The sequence below is a fragment of the Bos javanicus genome, chromosome 2 (genome assembly GCF_032452875.1).
Source record: "Bos javanicus breed banteng chromosome 2, ARS-OSU_banteng_1.0, whole genome shotgun sequence".
NCBI lineage: Eukaryota > Metazoa > Chordata > Mammalia > Artiodactyla > Bovidae > Bos > Bos javanicus.
Window position 1 is genome coordinate 93,841,338 of NC_083869.1, and position 19,604 is coordinate 93,860,941.

At 39.0% G+C, this 19,604-nt stretch overlaps 1 protein-coding gene across 2 annotated transcripts in view; it reads left to right on the forward strand.

Moving 5' to 3' along the window:
- The window catches only part of PARD3B (par-3 family cell polarity regulator beta), a 1,151,446-nt gene that overhangs the window by 959,336 nt on the left and 172,506 nt on the right, over positions 1-19,604 (forward strand). For both annotated transcript variants that reach the window (XM_061382241.1, XM_061382248.1), the window contains exon 20: positions 10,265-10,567. In XM_061382241.1, coding sequence (XP_061238225.1) covers positions 10,265-10,567 — 303 coding nt within the window. The remainder of the gene's footprint in view (positions 1-10,264; positions 10,568-19,604) is intronic.

Genomic DNA, 19,604 nt, shown 5'->3' on the forward strand with positions numbered 1-19,604 from the left:
TTTCACTTCCTAGTTTAAATACTCAAGGAAGAAAGGAGAGCCAGTAATTTTGTATCCAGTAAAACTGGCTTTCATATATATGTTGTCAACTTAAGAAGCATTATGCCATGAGTTCTTCCTGAAGAATTTAGGAAACCAGTGGTCCCCAACCTTTTTGGCACCAGGGACCAGTTTTGTGGAAAATAATATTTCCCCAAAGTAGGGTCATGGGGATGGTTTCAGGATGATTCAAGCCTATTGCATTTCTTGTGCACTTCATTTCAGTTGTTAATACAGCAGTTCCTCCTCAGATAATTAGGCATTAGATCCTGAAGGTCGGGCACCCCTGTAGTACATGACTGCATCTTCAGGGATATAAAGTTGTGGTCTGAATAAGTTACTTGTGCACTGATGTGTGTGTGCTCAATTGTGTCCGACTCTGTGACCCCACGGACTGTAGCCCTCTGGGGTTCTCTGCCCATGGAATCTTCCAGGCAAAAATACTGGAGTACATTGCCATTTCCTACTCCAGGGGATCTTCCTGACCCAGGTATCAAACTCCTGTCTCTTGCATCTCTTGCACTGGCAAGCAGATTCTTTACCACAAATGAGTTAATTATAGAACTAAAAGTTAAATGAGAGTTGAATAGAAGTATAGCATATAGCAGCTCTATAGTTCAAAAATGTAGATATAGAACTACACAAATGGAGGGATGAGGAGAAGACGTTTATAAAAAAGAGTAGTTTAACTCTTTTTAATAATCATATTGGTGGTGCTCATGGTATTCTTAGCTCAAAACTATTATATGTGTAATATAGAGTAAAGCAAGTTGTAACCATGTGATATGTAGTTCCAGAGTTTTCTGTATCTTGAGAAGCAGGATTCTTAATGTGGAGGAAAGGAGATATATATAAATCAGACATGCTTGTGATACAGAAGGAACACATGGAAACCTTCTGGAGTATCCTGCAAAAGTTGAGTTCTTGATCTCGGTAATCATTACAAACATGTTTGCTTTATACCAGTTCTTTAATCCATAGACTTGTTTTATATAAATCTCTGTATCTTTCTTTTATTTTATAATAAATGGCTAAACAAACAAAAAGTTGTAATAGGATTTTCCTCACCAAAAACTTTATTATTAGGCAAAACTTACATTATGCAAACCTAATAGAAATTTGCCAATAATTTTTATTAAATGTGTTACTTTTGTTGGGAGCTGAAGGTGGGTACCTTGAACCAGTGTGTTCCACCACATCAGACTTACACCCCAGTGTTAAGTAAATCATGGGTTTCTGTGCCTCTTGGCTTGCCTTCTCTCTGAGTGCCTCACACTACTTACATCTATCTTCCGTCCTCCTGGAGCAAGTTCCTTCAAAGCCCTGTTCATGTGGCACTGCCTTCATGATTCTTCCTCGAGATCATTAGGGTGAACTGACTCTTACCCTTTGTACACACAGCATCTTTGTTTTACCAGTAAATTGTTATTACTTGTTTATATCTCGTTGATAGTGAGCAGGAGTTTGATATTGTTCCTTTTCCCTTTCTGGTATACAGTTAAATATCAACAATATTAGTCAATAAATCAATCAGCCAAAATTAGCAGAAAGAAAAACATGACACTCAAGAAGCTTGTAGTTTAGTTATGGAAGCTGAATATCCAGAAATGAATTAATGAAAGATTTTTTATTTTGTTTTGGTTTTTTACAAAGTAATATATAACAATTGCAGATAAATAGAGAATTTACTGGATTCATGAATTGGAGAGGGGGAGAATTATTGAGGTCTATGAGGAGCTGTAAATGAGTGAGTTCAGCCTTCAATCTAGAGAAAATTAGAATCAAATAGTTGATTAGTGGAAAATGGGTACATTAGGCCAAAGCAGTTGATTTGCAAGGGACCAAACAAATGTTCAATAATTTGAAGAAAATTATCATCATAACTGAGTTGGCAGGAGTCATCACAAGTCATGTTTAGAAAGAAAGAATGTCCAATGGTACCTGTGTAGTTCTGTTTCAATTTTGGTTCACTACAACAGTCAGTAAGTAGTTGTAAGGGACTTTTTATATTTTAAATTTTTTTAAAAATCCTAAAATTATATGATATAATAATTCAAATAGTATACCTTTAATTCTACTCTCCAAGGGCAATCAGTTTATGAATTTTTTGTGTATCCTTTCCAATGTTTCCTATGCATGTATAAAGATAATTTTGTGTCATACAAATATTTATGAATACCTAGACCTATATTTTAATGGCAACCCACTCTAGTGTTCTTGCCTGGAGAATCCCATGGACGGAGAAGCCTGGTGGGCTGCAGTCCATGGGGTCGCACAGAGTCGGACAGGACTGAAGCGACTTGGCAGCAGCAGCAGACCTATATTTAGGAGAAGGCAATGGCACCCCACTCCAATGCTCTTGCCTGGAAAATCCCATGGACGGAGGAGCCTGGAAGGCTGCAATCCATGGGGTCGGTGAGGGTAGGACACGACTGAGTGACTTCACTTTCACTTTTTACTTTCATGCATTGGAGAAGGAAATGGCAACCCACTCCAGTGTTCTTGCCTGGAGAATCCCAGGGACGGGAGAGCCTGGTGGGCTGCCGTCTGTGGGGTCGCACAGAGTCAGACACGACTGAAATGACTTAGCAGCAGACCTATATTTATATTTTATCTCTTTATAATACAGGAATAGTATGACCTTATCTTTAAACTGCAGAGTACTTCATTTCCCCTATTAATGTACATTTAAGCTATATCTTATTTTTCATCATTATTGTAGCATACAGTGTGTTTTTCCTTTTGATCATCTGGGATCCTTTCAGTCGCTCAGTCATGTCCAACTCTTTGCAACCCCATGGACAGTAGCACTCCAGGCCTCCCTGTCTATCACCAACTCCCGGAGTTTACTCAAACTCATGTCCATTAGGTTGGTGATGCCATCCAACCATCTCATCCTCTGTCATCCCCTCCTCCTCCTGCCTTTAATCTTTCCCAGCATCACGGTCTTTTCAAATGAGTCAGTTCCTCACATCAGGTGGCCAAAGTATTGGAATTGCAGCTTCAGCGTCAGTCCTTCCAATGAACACTCAGGGCTGATCTCCTTTAGGATGGACTGGTTGGATCTCCTTGCATTCCAAGGGACTTTCAAAACTGTTCTCCAACACCACAGTTCAAAAGCATAAATTCTTCAGCGTTCAGCTTTTTTTATAGTCCAACTCTCACATCAGTATATGACTACTGAAAAAACCATAGCCTTGACTAGATGGACCTTTGTTGGCAAAGTAATCTCTGCTTTTTAATATGCTGTCTAGGTTGGTCATAACTTTCCTTCCAAGGAGAAAGTGTCTTTTCATTTCATGGCTGCAATCACCATCTGCAGTGATTTGGGAGCCCAAGAAAATAAAGTCTTTCACTGTTTCCCCATCTATTTCCCATGAAGTAATGGGACCGGATGCCATGACCTTAGTTTTCTGAATGTTGAGCTTTAAGCCAACTTTTTCACTCTCCTCTTTCACTCTCATCAAGAGGCTTTTTAGTTCCTCTTCACTTTCTGCCATAAGGGTGGTGTCATCTGCATATCTGAGGTTATTGATATTTCTCCCAGCAATCTTGATTCCAGGTTGTGCTTCATCAAGCCCGACATTTTGCATGATGTACTCTGCATATAAGTTAAATAAGCAGGGTGACAATATACAACCTTGACATACTCCTTTTCCTATTTGGAACCAATCTGTTGTTCCATGCCAGTTCTAACTCTTGCTTCCTGACCTGCATACAGGTTTCTCAAGAGGCAGGTCAGGTGGTCTGGTATTCCCATCTCTTTCAGAATTTTCCATAGTTTGTTGTGATCCACACAGTCAAAGGCTTTGGCATAGTCAGTAAAGCACAAATAGATGTTTTTCTGGAACTCTCTTACTTTTTCAATGATCCAGTGGATGTTGGCAGTTTGATCTCTGCTTCCTCTGCCTTATCTAAAACCAGCTTGAACATCTGGAAGTTTACAGTTCATGTATTGTTGAAGCCTGGCTTGGAGAATTTTGAGCATTACTTTACTAGCATGTGAAATTAGTTCAATTGTGTGGTAGTTTGAGCATTCTTTGGCATTGCCTTTCTTTGGGATTGGAATGAAAACTGACCTTTTCCAGTCCTGTGGCCACTGCTGTGTTTTCCAAATTTGCTAGCATATAGTTTTCCAAATTGCAGCACTTTCATGACATCATCTTTTAGGATTTGAAATAGCTCAACTGGAATTCCATCACCCTCACTAGCTTTGTTCGTAATGATGCTTCCTAAGGCCTAATTGACTTCACATTCCAGGATGTCTGGTTCTAGGTGAGTGATCACACCATCCTGATCATCTGGGTTGTGAAGATCTTTTTGTATAGTTCTTCTGTGTATTCTTGCCACTTCTTCTTAGTATCTTCTGCTTCTGTTAGGTCCATACCATTTCTGTCTTTTATTGAGCCCATCTTTGCATGAAGTGTTCCCTTGGTATCTCTAGAGATCTCTAGTCTTTCCCATTCTATTGTTTTCCTCTATTTCTTTGCACTGATCACTGAGTAAGGCTTTCTTATCTCTCCTTGCTATTCTTTGAGACTCTTCATTCAAATGGGTGTATCTTTCCTTTGCTCCTTTGCTTTTCGATTCTCTTCTTTTCATAGCGATTTGTAAGACCTCCCCAGACAGCTATTAAGGTTTTTTGCATTTCGTTTTTAGGGGTCTTGATCCCTATCTCCTGTATAATGTCACGAACCTCTGTTCATAGTTCATCAGGCACTCTGTCTATGAGATCTAGTCCCTTAAATCTATTTCGCACTTCTACCGTATAATCGTAAGGGATTTGATTTACGTCATACCTGAATGGTCTAGTGTTTTTCCCTACTTTCTTCAATTTAAGTCTGAATTTGGCAATAAGGAGTTCATGATCTGAGCGACAATCCTTTAGTTATAATAACGAAATTTATTCCATTTTCACTTACTGTCATAGCATAAATTTTATCCTATTTTCTTACTCTCTTTTTTACTGGTTCCTTTGTTTTCTATTTTCCACTCTATTATTGGGCTTTTGTTTTTTGTATTTCTCTTCTGCTGATAATTTGTTTTATTTTGTTTTTGTTATTGTATTTCATATACTTATTAACGTTAAGTGGTAACTGCTGATGCTTTCCTTAGAAAAATGGGGAAGTAAGTACATTGAGTATTAATACTTTCCCCTAAATCACCTACTTATTAGTATAATGATACTACTTTTATATTAGCAGAGTTTATAATATTTACATTTTTCTATAATGATTTGTCCTACAAATAAATGTTTAGCCTTCATTTTCTATTTAAATGAATGTTTTTCTCACCTCCATGTCTGTCATTCCCCAGCTTTGCTGGGCTGAATTCTTAATTTGAATTTAGTTCTTGGCTGGATGCTTTTCATTATTAAGTAATTTTTCAAGATGGATCAACAAGTGTTGCATTCTTTTCCGAAATGTTTTTTGGAATGTTTTCTGAGATGTTTCTTTTTTCTTTATTCATGTTCAAGGACAGCTTGAATTTGCCTGGATTTTTAGATGACTTGGTTTTTCTCTTGACACTATACTTACGCTTACTGCATGCATAACCTCTAATATTTTCTTTTACTATATTTAATTTTTTAAATACTTATTGTGATCCATTAAGTTAATTTAATGTTTTATGGTATTTAAATTTTTTTAATCTATACTAAAATATAGTGTTATATGACAAGGCATAATGAGCTAAGGTTACCAGCCACTTCAGTTCCATATATTCTCTCAAAATGTCTTCAGGCCTGGTCTGAGTGCACTACCTTGACAGCTTTTCCATGACCCGACATTTTGGGAGAGCAGATCGCTGTAGCAAGAGATCAGCCTGGACCCTGATGCTGGGAAGGACTGAAGGCAAAAGTAGAAGAGGGTAGCAGAGGATGAGATGGTTACATAGCATCACCAACTCAGTGGACACGAATTTGAGCAAACTCTGGAAGGTGGTGGAGGACAGAGGAGCCTGGTGTGTTGCAGTCCGTGGGGTTGCAAACAGCTGGACATGCCTTAGCAACTGAATAACAACAACAGTGAAGTCTCTTAGATGATTTAAGGTTTTATTTTGCTAAGTTTGTCTTTGTTTATCTTGCTCTGGTCATCCTGCCTTATCAGCTACAGAGTGGACTGATGTTCCTTTCTCTTCTCTTCATTTACCTCTATGAAGTTTCTTCAAAGTAGAAGGAAATTTCTCTCTCAGTGGAAATTTCTCTCTTTTAGCTCTCTCTCTCCTCCACTTTCAAGTTGGAACCTCACAAAGATTTACCCTACAATTCCAGCATCATACCCCTGTCTTTAAACTCTCTTTTTTAATCAAAAGTTTGTCTGTAATTCTCTGGTCTCTTTCTCTTATTTTCAGTAAAATGTCTACCCTGCTAGAGATGAAGCTATATATGGACTCTTGACATACTACCTGTTTTGGATGGAGTTCAAATTTTATTACATGGTTTGAAACTATGACTATATCCTAATTCTATGGTAGATGGAATTTCTTCTCAATTTCTCAATCATTCATTCATTTAGAATTCAAGGAACAAAGTGGAATAACCACACTCTTGCTCCATCATTTGTCACATTCTTTTTTTTTAGAAAACCTTGATCTGACAGTGATGCAATAGAAATACTCTTTGAAGAAGATTATTGTAGTACCTTTTAAGGTATAAATTGGGATGTGGTGACATACAAAAAAATCTTAGCATAATCCCGCCAGCACAACCTAATAGAACTTGCAGTGTTAGAATTAGCCTCCGTTTGGACTGTCCAATATAGAAGTCCTGAGCTCATTTAGCTGTTGAGTACTTGCAATGTGGCTTATGAAACTGAGAAACTGAATTTTAAATATTCAAAAATTGTAATTAATTCCAGTTTAAATTTATGTAGCCTCATACAGTTAATGCCTACCATGCTGGATGGTGCAGACCAGGCAATATAAAGGCTGGACACTACTCTATGGCTATAGAAATGGAAATAAAATAGGCTATCCAAGAGTTAGAATGGAAAAAAAGAAACAAATGTTTTTGTAGGGGAAAAGAGAGGCAGGAGACTGACACAATTCAAAGGCAGTGTGCTGGGAAGAATGAGGAAGCTGGTGGTACCATCCAATAAAAAGGGAGTACTATCCAGGACTATTCTGAAAAATAGATATTTTAACAGGTTGAGTTCCCAGTGGTAAAGAGACGTCTATGTGGAAATGACTATAAACAATTAGAATTCTCACACTGAATTGGGACAGAGGGAGGTCAGAACAACCAAAAAAAGAAGATCTATTTCCTTGACATTTCTCTCTGGAGAGAGTCTTTTCTGCTTCCATATAATGGCACCCCACTCCAGTACTCTTACCTGGAAAATCCCATGGATGGAAGAGCCTGGTGGGCTGCAGTCCATGGGGTCACTAAGAGTCAGACACGACTGAACAACTTCCCTTTCACTTTTCACTTTTCACTTTCATGCATTGGAGAAGGAAATGGCAACCCACTCCAGTGTTCTTGCTTGGAGAATCCCAGGGACGGGGGAGCCTGATGGGCTGCTGTCTATGGGGTCGCACAGAGTCAGACACAACTGAAGTGACTTAGCAGCAGCAGCATACCCCTTTTCAGAGATTGCCTTGTCCTCCCCCACATGGAGAGATCCTGATATATGGCATAATAATGGCGGTTCAGAGAAATTACTGTTTCACCTACTGAGTGATTAATATGAAATTAGTTACTGAAGCACTCAGTGGCACAGAAAAGATCAAGGAGAAATTTCGTTTTGTTTTAGAAAGAAAAGTACAAGATAAAATACTGCTTTGCATATATGGAGTACTTTTCATCTGAGAATCTTTACATACTCAGCAAGCTTAATTAATGAGAAAACCTCTGAGAAAGAGAGTGATAAAATAAGGAATACAGAGTCTTGTGTTCTGTTTCTATGATTCTTTGAAAAATCAAGCTTGGTGTTTTCCTCTTTCATTAATGCATAAGTGTAGCCCCGTGTGGCAACCATGAGATGTTCATCTTTCCACTGAGTGATTTATCTAGAAAGTCTCCCACTTAGGCGGAATAGCAACCACACAACCCCACCCCCCCGCCCCCGCAACTTTATTGATGTCCTATGCTCTATTTGCAATGGATATCCGTCCCTGCCATCACAGTGCAGCAAGCATCCTGATAATCCAGTCTGCACCATCCCTAGAAAGATTGTTTTGTTACAGAATGGGGCATGTTATCTTCTTCATCAAAAATTATTCAAAACAAACATCCGTGAATCTGGGACTAACATGCATTGAAAGAGGATAGGCAGGGCCTCTTAACGGGTATCCTACTGTGTAATCTTCCTTTCATCTTCATTCAACATCCCTTGGAGATTCAAGCTCCCCTTTGCACAAAATATAAATTCGTCTCATTACTTATGTGTAGGGTACATAATTTGACCTAGTCAAAAGAGATATGCAATAATATATCGTGACATTTATTTTCATCTGTTGTGACTTGACGATACTGTTTTTATGTCCTATACCTTCTTCTTCATATTTTTATCTTTTCTTCCTCCTCTTTACTCAAAGGGGGGGGGGGAACCATTCTACCAAAAGGAAAATACCTTGAAAGATCATGGCTTTTAAAGATTTTTACAAAGAGTTTGATGTTCTGTAAAATAAAACTAGCTGCTGTGTGCAAAAACAGCTGTTTTTATTTGAAGAGGAAAAGATAGGGAATTCAGTTTTTATTTTTTCACTCATGTAGGCATTCAATATATATTTCTATGCAGATATAGATCTTTCACTTTTAGCCCACAATCCTTTCATATTCTCTGAGCCCAGGTCTTCAGATTTATCCCCATCCTTTCTTGAGCCCTTCTTTCACCTCCTGGGCCAGCATTGTCTTACTTTTCTCCTCCTGTACTCAATGCACCTTATTTGCCCAGCGATATGAGGTTGCATTCTTTCCCCTTTAGTGGAGAACACCTCCTGACACCATCATATCACCGTCATCCACTAAGATGCCACAGTGACTTGTCCATTTTAACATGTAACTGTGAATTTAGGAGATCCAATCTGACACTTTCCAGATTAAATGTCAAATTTTCAAAATTCAGATGGGTTTGGAATACACTGAGCTGTATTTTACTGCTCTCATTCCCGGTAGTCTACACGGTACACTGATTAGCAGTAGCATTTTGTAATATCACTAAAGGCTTTAGTGCTGTGGAGTTCTGCCAGTAATGGTGTTTAATTCACTTATATGTGCCAATTCGTCTCTGTCAGGAGCCTATTAATTTCACTATTTTACTCTGTCCCTAGTCTCTGTATAATGAAACACAATGATCCCCATTTGTGTAACCAAAAACTTAGAGTCTCTTATAAATTATCTCTGATACCACTGCTTTTAGTGACCAGAAAGCCTCTGTATTTCTTTTTCATAGTTAAATCAATTTTTGCAAGCGCTTTTCTTTAGAAGAATACACTAAAAATCAAAGGCACCAAATAAGAAAGTCACAGACAAAGTATAAGATTCTGATGGGCTCTTTGACATGCATCCCTTTCCCAAGGTAGGCTTCTAGAATATTACACCAAAGATGGACTGTTCCCATGAACACAGCCCATTTATAGAGAAGAATGTTAATAAAAATCAGCCTCTGACTCTGCAATCAGCCTAGTCATCAACAGACAAATGTTTAAATAACTATAGCATTGCTATAAAAGTAAAGGTGGTGTTGTTTAGTTGTTAAGTCGTGTCCAACTCTTTTGCAACCCCATGGACTGCAATCCACCAGCTCCTGTGTCCGTGGGATTTCCCAGGCAAAAATACTGGAGTGGGTTGCCATTGCCTTTTCCAGGAGACACTGTAACAAATAAAATGTTAGTCATTCAGTCGTGTCTGACTCCTTGTGAACTCATGGATTGTAGCCAGCCAGGCTTCTCTGTCCATGAGATTTTCCAGTGAAGAATACTGAAATGGGTTGCCATTCCCTTCGCCAGGGGACGTTCCCAACCCAGGAATTGAACCTGAATCTCCCACATTGCAGGCCAATTCTTTATCGTCAGAGCCACTAGGGAAGCATATGTAACAAATAAAAGTCAGAAATGTAAAATGAATCCTGTGGAGTTTGCTATTAGCATTTCTGCATGATGTGATCTTCAGTATCCAGAAAAGTGGCAGTTAAATAACTGACAAGAAGTAATTAACATGGATTCAGGAGAGTCTATCATTGTGTAAGCATTTAAACTCACATATATCTTGTTCTACATTTTTTAGGATTGGAGCAAAACATCAGGAGCTAAGGGAAAAGCAGGCAAGAAGTCTTATTGATTATGCTACTGGTGCAATTGGATCACTGCATGATATGGACGATGATGAAGTGGACCCCAACTATGCCAGAGTGAACCACTTCCGGGAACCATGTACATCAGCAAATGTCTACAGGTCTCCATCTCCACCTCGGGCTGGACCACTGGGCTACCCTCGAGATGGCCGTCCACTGTCTCCAGAGAGAGACCACTTGGAGAGTCTCTATGCCAAGGTCAACAAGCCATACCATCCACCAGTGCCAGCTGACAGGTAATGTAACTTATTGAAAGATGAATGTGGTTTTAATTCAGTAAGTTTCAAATCATCTCCACTGCTAAAGCAGATAAAAATATATCCTTCAACCTATTAAAACTGAAATGACATAGTACCCTTGACAAGTGCTATGCTTTGACCTACCCATAGGGTATCAGCCATCAAAAATAAAACAATTGCCAGTTATAAGGTGGCATGAATGAATAGCAGTAGTTGAGTTCATGAGGCAACAGGGAGCAATTTTTGAAGGAATGCTATAACAGAGAACTAGCGATGAAAACTTTGAAGGCATGTTATCCTTTCTCCTAAGAGTCCTACTATAAAAGACGGATTCTAGAAGATGGCATGACTCTTGAAGGTGAGGGGTCAGAGAAGAAAGTGTTGATTTCTAAGTCGGTGTAATTGTAGATAACCTCTGAATTGCAGAAGACTTTGAAAAGATTGAGATTTTCTACTGAAGGCATGTGTGATCCTGTATAGATATTCCTGGGTGATCAGAGGTAGAAAAGGAGATAATCTTCGCAAAAGGAGTTTGATGAAGTAGAGGAAGATAAGAGGTGACAAGGCCAAGGATCTTAAGGTTTAGCAGCTGAGGAAAGAGATAATAGGACCATCTGTCAGTACAATCAAAGTAGGTAGGGAGCAGGATGATTCCAACCCCACCTCCTGCCAGAAGCAAAATGCCTCATTTCTTGAAAGGCTGGTATAAGAGAGTGTTAGTCAATATACATTGTTAGGTGACCCTTGGAATTACACACACAAGGAATGAGTTGACTGACCTTGGTTTAATCTGCTGTAACTTGAAGTCTGGAGGGAGGAGGTATGTGTGTGGTGGGGGAGGGGGGTGGCTGGGTGGCAAGCACAAAGAACTCTCATTCTAGATGAAAAAAAAAAGACTTGTTTTCCAGATTCCCTTTGGTCCTGACAACCACCCAGTCCCTATTAGTAACCAGCTTTTGTGTGATAGCATGATATATTGTATATGTTTACCGTTTACATTTCCCCAGCTGGGTGATATTATGCACTTTCAATTAGGTTGGGGAGAGGAAGGAAAATCATGGTGTTTTTATGCAGACTGTAAAGTGCAGCTTCACAAGACTGATTACCTTTCAGAGCCTTTCCAATAACCAAGTGGGAAGGAAGGAGCAATTTTTAATCCTTACTGTCAAGCTTCCAGGTTGATAGTATTAAAGAAAGATGGTCAAGTCTTTCTTTGGGATAAAATGAAAATATAAATTCCTGTGACTGTGTGAGAGGGTGTGAGACAGCCATAACAAAACTGTTAATTCAAAGGACTGATTAAGAGCTGGTCTTTTTCTCCCAAGCCTTTATAAAGGGTTGAATTTTTATCACATAAATGATGGTACCAAGCATGAGTCTCTTCTGGCCCAGACAAAAGCCAATCTTACCTTCTCTGAATCAGATAGGTCTTCATTGCAAACCCATTGACAAGTGCCCTCTGCTAGAATTCCAGTGCAGAACTGTTTCTATGAACCTCCAAAGCCAATGTTTCTGATTCTAATTCCATGAAAATAAATACTAAGCATTCTAATTAAAAAAATTTATTGTTCAAATGCATGTGAAAAGGTCTGGGTTAAGCCATATTGAATAGGTTTTCTTACTTCTGTCTTCTTATCCACAATAACTAACATACCTTGTAAGTTTCTAAGAGGAGCATACACAGTTAGCACTTCTACTCAAATTTTGTCACCGAAGGCTTATTTTTCTTTCTAGATCATATGGCTATTCTTTGGAACACTGGGAGACTCTACCTGATACTAATTTTCACCCATGTAGATTTGACCTGGACAGAAATTTCTTAGGATAATTGTAACTGTAGCCACTATAGAATGATATTAGGAAAAAAAAATATATATATATATATATATATATATATATTTTTTTTTTTTATTATTACTGCATAGCCCAGACATGTGTAAAGAATATTCTTTCCTTTGGCTGTAACCTCTCTGTATTAATAAATGATCTAAAGTTCTTTAGGTGTAGTTTTAGACAGTTGTCATATTTTGGGGTAGCATATCAAAGTGTAACTATGCTCAGAATGATCTTTATTCTCTTCTTATCTTTAACCATATTTAAGATTTGTTCTGCTCCTTGTTCTTTAAATCTTAAGCAGTTTTTGCCTCAGCACATAATAAGCATTCAATAATGTTAGCTATCATCATCATCATTATTACTTGTTTTTATCAATGAAATTCTGAACTCTCCAACATGCCTGGGTCCTAGTAAGTCTAAGAAAGTTGCTGTGGCAATAGTGCTCATAAGCAGGAACTCTGAGCTCTAACCCTATCTTATTTACAGTTAGAGACCGGTCATTCATTTAGTCATCTATCCAGTCTTTCAGTCACTCAGTGAGTATTTGTGTTCTAGCTACTGTTTCAAGCTCTAGGAATGTTACAACGATGACTAAGAGGTGGTTCCATTCCAGAGAAAATTATATTCTAGGGAGGAGATCGACACATATAGAAATAGATAATTACAATTTAACATAAACAGAAGAAAAAGACACTTTTCTAACTCTGCTGCTCAGGAAAGGTCTCCAAAAGGAAATAATATCTGAACTGGTTCTGGAAAGATTCATACAAATTGATCAGATACAGAAGAAAGATTGTTTTCCTTATAGACAAGTTAGCATGCACAGGGGTGAAGTGACCGGAAAGAACAGGGCACTTTAGGGAAGCTCAGAACATGGAGAGTGGATGGGAAGGAAAATGACAGAAGATGAATCTGGAAAGCAGATTGGAGCCAGGCCGTGCATGAATAGGTTCCATCCTGTATTCACACCTTATGATTGGTAGTAGCTGTCTGCAGATCTATGGTAAGAAGGGTTCTGAGGTTATGCTTGAAAAGTGCTGCCTTCCCTGGGCTACAGAAGAATGAGCAGTAGTATGTGGGTAGTGGGAATCCTGTGTACAATGGGAACCATCAAAATGCCATAACTGGAGAATGAGCTAATAGATCTGTATTTGGAGGAAATAGCTCTGCCAGTTTGGTGGCAGACAAACAGGAAGATGGTTAGATGGTTAGACAAATTAAGATATGATTACAGTAGTGAGAGATGGCAAGAGTCTGGATTAAGAGAGTAGCACTGAAGACGGGAGAAAATAAAAAGCAGCCAAAAAACCTTAGCTTACAACTAGGAGACAGTTGTTTAGCAGAGACCAGAGGTAAGATAACCTACCTAGACACAGCATCTAAACCTCACTTTTAGCCCTTCAGATCTTTGACATGGCTGCTATCACCTTCATTCACAAATATTTATTGAACTCAAAACATGAGGCAGGCTCTGTGCTCAGAGCTGGCTTTACAAGGATGAAGAACACAAGCACATAACCTTGAAAAGTATAGTCATTTCTTCAATATAAACTCCTTTGGCTATTTTAGTCTTCTAATGCACACCTTTAGCCTTCTTAGTAGCCATATTCTGCCTACACTCAAGTCTCCTGAACTTATAACTGCCAACTGCCCTCTGTTGAGGATGCCATGCACAGTTGGGTACTGTGTTTCAGATACGGCCAGGAAAACACAGAAATCTTTGGGACTCTTAGATCCTTTGGTCTTAGTCCTTTACACTTGTTAATGCAGCCTAAACTTTTTTTATTAGCTGTCATTATTGGCTTATATTGCACCAAGTTAAATATTTGCTTGTTGGGTTGACCAATTTTTGTAGCCAATAAAGATATTTTAAAGTATTGATTTTTTCCTCCAGTATATTAGCTAGCCTTGCTAGGTTTATACTATTCTCATATTTAATCAGTGTGGACTCCTGTATGTCATTGATAGGATCATTGATCAATGTCAAGTATAATCCCTGCAAGTCATCACCTGAGACCTCCATTAATCAATGCTCTTTCATATGTTCAGTTAACTATTAATCCAGTCTACTGTTTATCTGGTGTGCATTCTTGGTCCATCCATGAACATCATGGAAGACTGTCAGATATCTTACTGATACTAATGTACACTGTTTTTGCAAGAACCCTTGATTTACCAATCTAGTAGCCCTGACAAGAAAGGAAATTAATTGTTCTTGGTAAATCCTAGAGACAAATTTTTTCCTCTTCCAGGTTAGTGTCCATTTAGACTTAATTATGCAATAGAAAATTTTCTGTGGTCCACGTGATCAGTTCAGTTCAGTCGCTCAGTCATATCCGACTCTTTGTGACCCCATGAATCGAAGCACGCCAGGCCTCCCTGTCCATCACCAACCCCCGGAGTTCACTCAGACTCACATCCATCGAGTCAGTGATGCCATCCAGCTATCTCATCCTCTGTCATCCCCATCTCCTTCTGCCCCCAATCCTTCCCAGCATCAGAGTCTTTTCCAATGAGTCAACTCTTCGCATGAGGTGGCCAAAGTACTGGAGTTTCAGCTTTAGCATCATTCCTTCCAAAGAACACCCAGGACTGATCTCCTTTAGGATGGACTGGTTGGATCTCCTTGCAGTCCAAGGGACTCTCAAGAGTCTTCTCCAACACCACAGTTCAAAAGCATCAATTCTTTGGCGCTCAGCTTTCTTCACAGTTCATACATGAACCAGGTACTTAATATCTATTTGTTAAATACGTATTTATTGACGGATAATATTGCAGCTGTGAAATTAAATTGACAAACAATGCACAGTTCCTCAATATTCCAGGTAAATGACCTTGATTCCCCAGCAGATCTTCATCAATTTCTGTATGAAATTGTATTGAGCATCTGTTGTATTCTATAGGTCATACAAAGAAGTTTAGAGACTATCTTTGCCCTAAAGAAACTAAGTCTAAAAGCTGAAGCTGTCTCATAAATAAATAATTATATTAGCTTCTCTGGTGACTCAGATGGTAAAGAATCCACCTGCAATGTGAGAAACTTGGGTTCAATCCCTGAGTTGGGAAGATGCCCTGGAGGAGGGCATGGCAACCCACTCCAATATTCTTGTCTGGAGAATCACCATGGACAGAGAAGCCTGGCTGCAGTCCATGGAGTAACAAAGAGTTGGACACAACTGAGCGACTAAGCATAGCACAAGCACAGTACATATTCTATTAGGGTCTTCCCTGGTGGCTCAGATGGTTAAGCATCTACCTGCAATGTAGGAGACTCAGGTTCAATCCCTGGGTCAGGAAGATCCCTTGGAGAAGGGAATGGCAACCCACTCCAGTATTCTTGCCTGGAAAATTCTGTGGGCACAGGAGCCTGGCAGGCTCCAGTTGTGACCCCAGTTTATGGGGTCACAAAGAGTTGGACATGACTGAGTGACTAACACTCCTTTTATAGAGATGGGAATACTAGACCACTTGACCTGCCTCTTGAGAAACCTATATGCAGGTCAGGAAGCAACATTTAGAACTGGACATGAAACAACAGACTGTTTCCAAATAGGAAAAGGAGTACGTCAAGGCTGTATATTGTTACCCTGCTTATTTAACTTCTATGCAGAGTACATCATGAGAAACGCTGGACTGGAAGAAGCACAAGCTGGAATCAAGATTGCTGGGAGAAATATCAATAACCTCAGATATGCAGATGACACCACCCTTATGGCAGAAAGTGAAGAGGAACTCAAAAGCCTCTCGATGAAAGTGAAAGTGGAGAGTGAAAAAGTTGGCTTAAAGCTCAACATTCAGAAAACGAAGATCATGGCATCTGGTCCCATCACTTCATGGGAAATAGATGGGGAAACAGTGGAAACAGTGTCAGACTTTATTTTTTTTGGCTCCAAAATCACTGCAGATGGTGAATGCAGTCATGAAATTAAAAGACGCTTACTCCTTGGAAGAAAAGTTATGACCAACCTAGATAGCATATTGAAAAGCAGAGACAATCACTTTGCCAACAAAGGTCCATCTAGTCAAGACTATGGTTTTTCCTGTGGTCATGTATGGATGTCAGAGTTGCACTGTGAAGAAAGCTGAGCGCCAAAGAATTTATGCTTTTGAACTGTGGTGTTGGAGAAGACTCTTGAGAGTCCCTTGGACTGCAAGGAGATCCAACCAGTCCATCCTAAAGGAGATCAGTCCTGGGATTTCTTTGGAAGGAATGATGCTAAAGCTGAAACTCCAGTACTTTGGCCACCTCATGCGAAGAGTTGACTCATTGGAAAAGACTCTGATGCTGGGAGGGATTGGGGGCAGGAGGAGAAGGGGACGACAGAGGATGAGATGGCTGGATGGCATCACTGACTCAATGGATGTGAGTCTGAGTGAACTCCGGGGGTTGGTGATGGACAGGGAGGCCTGGCGTGCTTCGATTCATGGGGTCACAAAGAGTCGGATACGACTGAGCGACTGAACTGAACTGATGTATAGGATATTATAAAAAATCATATGAAAATGCATATGCATTCAATTTGGCAAAGACCTAAGGCTATGGATTGGTCTTTCTAGCACCTTGTTTCAAATATGTTAATTTTTCAAAGACTCATTTTCCTCACTGTAAATGGAAACAAAGGTATACACTGTTTCCTATTCATTGTGAATTAGATGAAATTATCCCAGTGCCTGGTACAATAAATGTTGACTATATTTAGGAATGTTATTATACTATATTACTGTATAATATAGTATTATACAGTAATTTTTACTGTATAATAATTTTGAACTGTATTTTACATTATTGGGCTATATATCAACAAGTTTATTGAATTAAATATAACTATTTAGGAGGGTTGTTGATTATATCTGGCTATTGACTCTTCAAAGTCATAGATTTGGAAAACTGTTAAATTCCATAGTCACGTGGTCAATGGTTAATTCCTAATTTCAGTCCGAACTCCTGCTGGCATGTTTCAGTCATCAAAAACAAAAAGTAGAAGCAGTTATTAAGAGTGTGAGGAGAAAAGACAAAAAACTAGAAAACAGTTAAGATTCTCTTAGCTCAGTCTTATCACCAGCATAAGTGAAGAATGTACTTAGCTACTTTTATTACACAATTTAGCTACTATATCAGCTGTTAAATATCATGACTCATCAGATGTTCCTAGGCTTCCCTGGCGACTCAGATGGTAAAAAATCTCCCTGCAATGGGAGAGACTCAGGTCCACTCCCTGGGTCAGGAAGATCCCCTGGAGAAGGTAATGGCTTCCCAGTCCAGTATTCTTGCCTGGAGAATTCCATGGACAGAGAAGCCTGGTGGACTATAGTCCATGGGATCACAAAGAAACTGAGCGACTAACACATACGTTAGATGTCCCAGAGTTTGTCATCAGAACTAATGCTATCTTCCTTACCCCGTTATTCCTATGTTCATTTGGTTCAAAGTTGGGCTCAACATTGTCCACAGAATGGAGTAGCTGAATTTCTAGGGGCCTCAGAAGAGCTGTCAATAGCAATAGTGGATCCAGTCAGATCCTGTTTGGCTGTAAACAATAGAAAACCCAACTGATACATTTGTCTCAACTTTTAAAGAATGTAGGTGGTCCTGGCCCTCATAATGTAGCCTGTTTTCATTTTTTTTTTTTCTCCAATAGTTAGGTCTTTTTCTCATGTTGCCTCATAATTCTCAGATGGCTGTTGCAGCTCCAGACTTTATGTCCACTCTCCAAGAAGAAAGTACAGAAAAGGTATAAATGGCCAATGAAATGAGCCAGTCAGGTTCATCCCTTTGAAAATATTTCCCAAAAGACCCCAACAAATTCTCATTGTCAAAACCTGTGTTTATAAGTCTTTGAAGTTGCAACATGGTACTAAGAAATATTGTTTCATATTTCCAGTAAGCAAAGGGAGAAAGGAGTTTTAGTGGCTTTTAGGGAATCACTCCATGGAAACCACCACAGATTACCTCTAGATTATTTCTTTTCTTTTGTTTTTTTTTTTTTTACTTCTCTTTAATAACGCAAAAGTTATAGATTGCTGCTGCATAGCACTCTGTTCAAATATATTCTTTCTTTAAGTGAAGTCTAGTTGAGTTACAATGTTGTGCTAATTGCTGCTATACAGCAAAATTACTCACTGTATAACCCCCCCCCAAAAAAAAATATTTTCATTAACTCCTCCTGGGAGGCTATTCTTATTATGTAGGTCCTCCTTTATAGCTGAGACAGACAGATCTCAGTCTGAATAACTTCTAATACCACTGAAGTAAAGCAAGGGGGGACATACACTCTTAGTTTCCTGGAAAACTAAAAACATACAGAAAAAGTCTGTTTGGGGAAATTCTAAGATAAGGATGATGAAATATAGAAAAAGTATTAACCGGAAAGCTTCCTGGCCAGCTATGAACTTTTCTTGTGCTCCTGGGGCAATGAGGGATCATTGATGTCTCTTCCCCAAACAGTTTCTTGATATCAGAGGATTAATATTTCCCTGAGTCACAGCTGTGTCATGCACAATTTTACCTCTGTTGATGTTTGTCCCCAGTCTTTCTCTCATGATTTTTCCTGTTAAATTTGCTTTCATTTCACTGCTTTTTTTTTTTTTTTTCTCTCACTTCTGTTCACAGCTTTGTGAGGCTGTGTGTAGGGATTTGAACAGTGAACACAGTAGATTACTTGGAGATGTGCTTTTTAGTTTCTGCAAACAGAGCCAAATCAGTTTGGGAATCCCAGTGATAAATGCCATATCCATAGAGAGTTAAAATTCATCAGTTGGGCAAAGTAATCAGATTTTTTTCTTAAAACATATTGCCATCAATTTTTAAGTGACTTTTAAAGAATAATGAGAAATCTCTTAATGAAAGAATCTATGGCCAGATAAGTGCTAATAGTAACTGATATACCATTAACTCTACTTTGCTCTATACCCTCTCTTTCAAACTTGATGTCCTCATTAATTTTTTTTTTTTTCCATCTCTGAGAGCCCTACTCTTGGGACTGTGCTAGACTTATGTCTGCCTAAGTTGTCAGCTTCCAGGAGTGACAAATGTAGACAACATTCCCTTTATTATGCATGAGCTAGGCAAGGAAACTTGGTACTCAGTGCCCATCCATTTCCAAGACCTCCACCTCCGTGCCATCCTCAATCACTGCTAGTAAGGGAGCACATTTGAGGAATGCTTGGCAAAGGGCTACTCTGATTTCTTAAGGCTGTC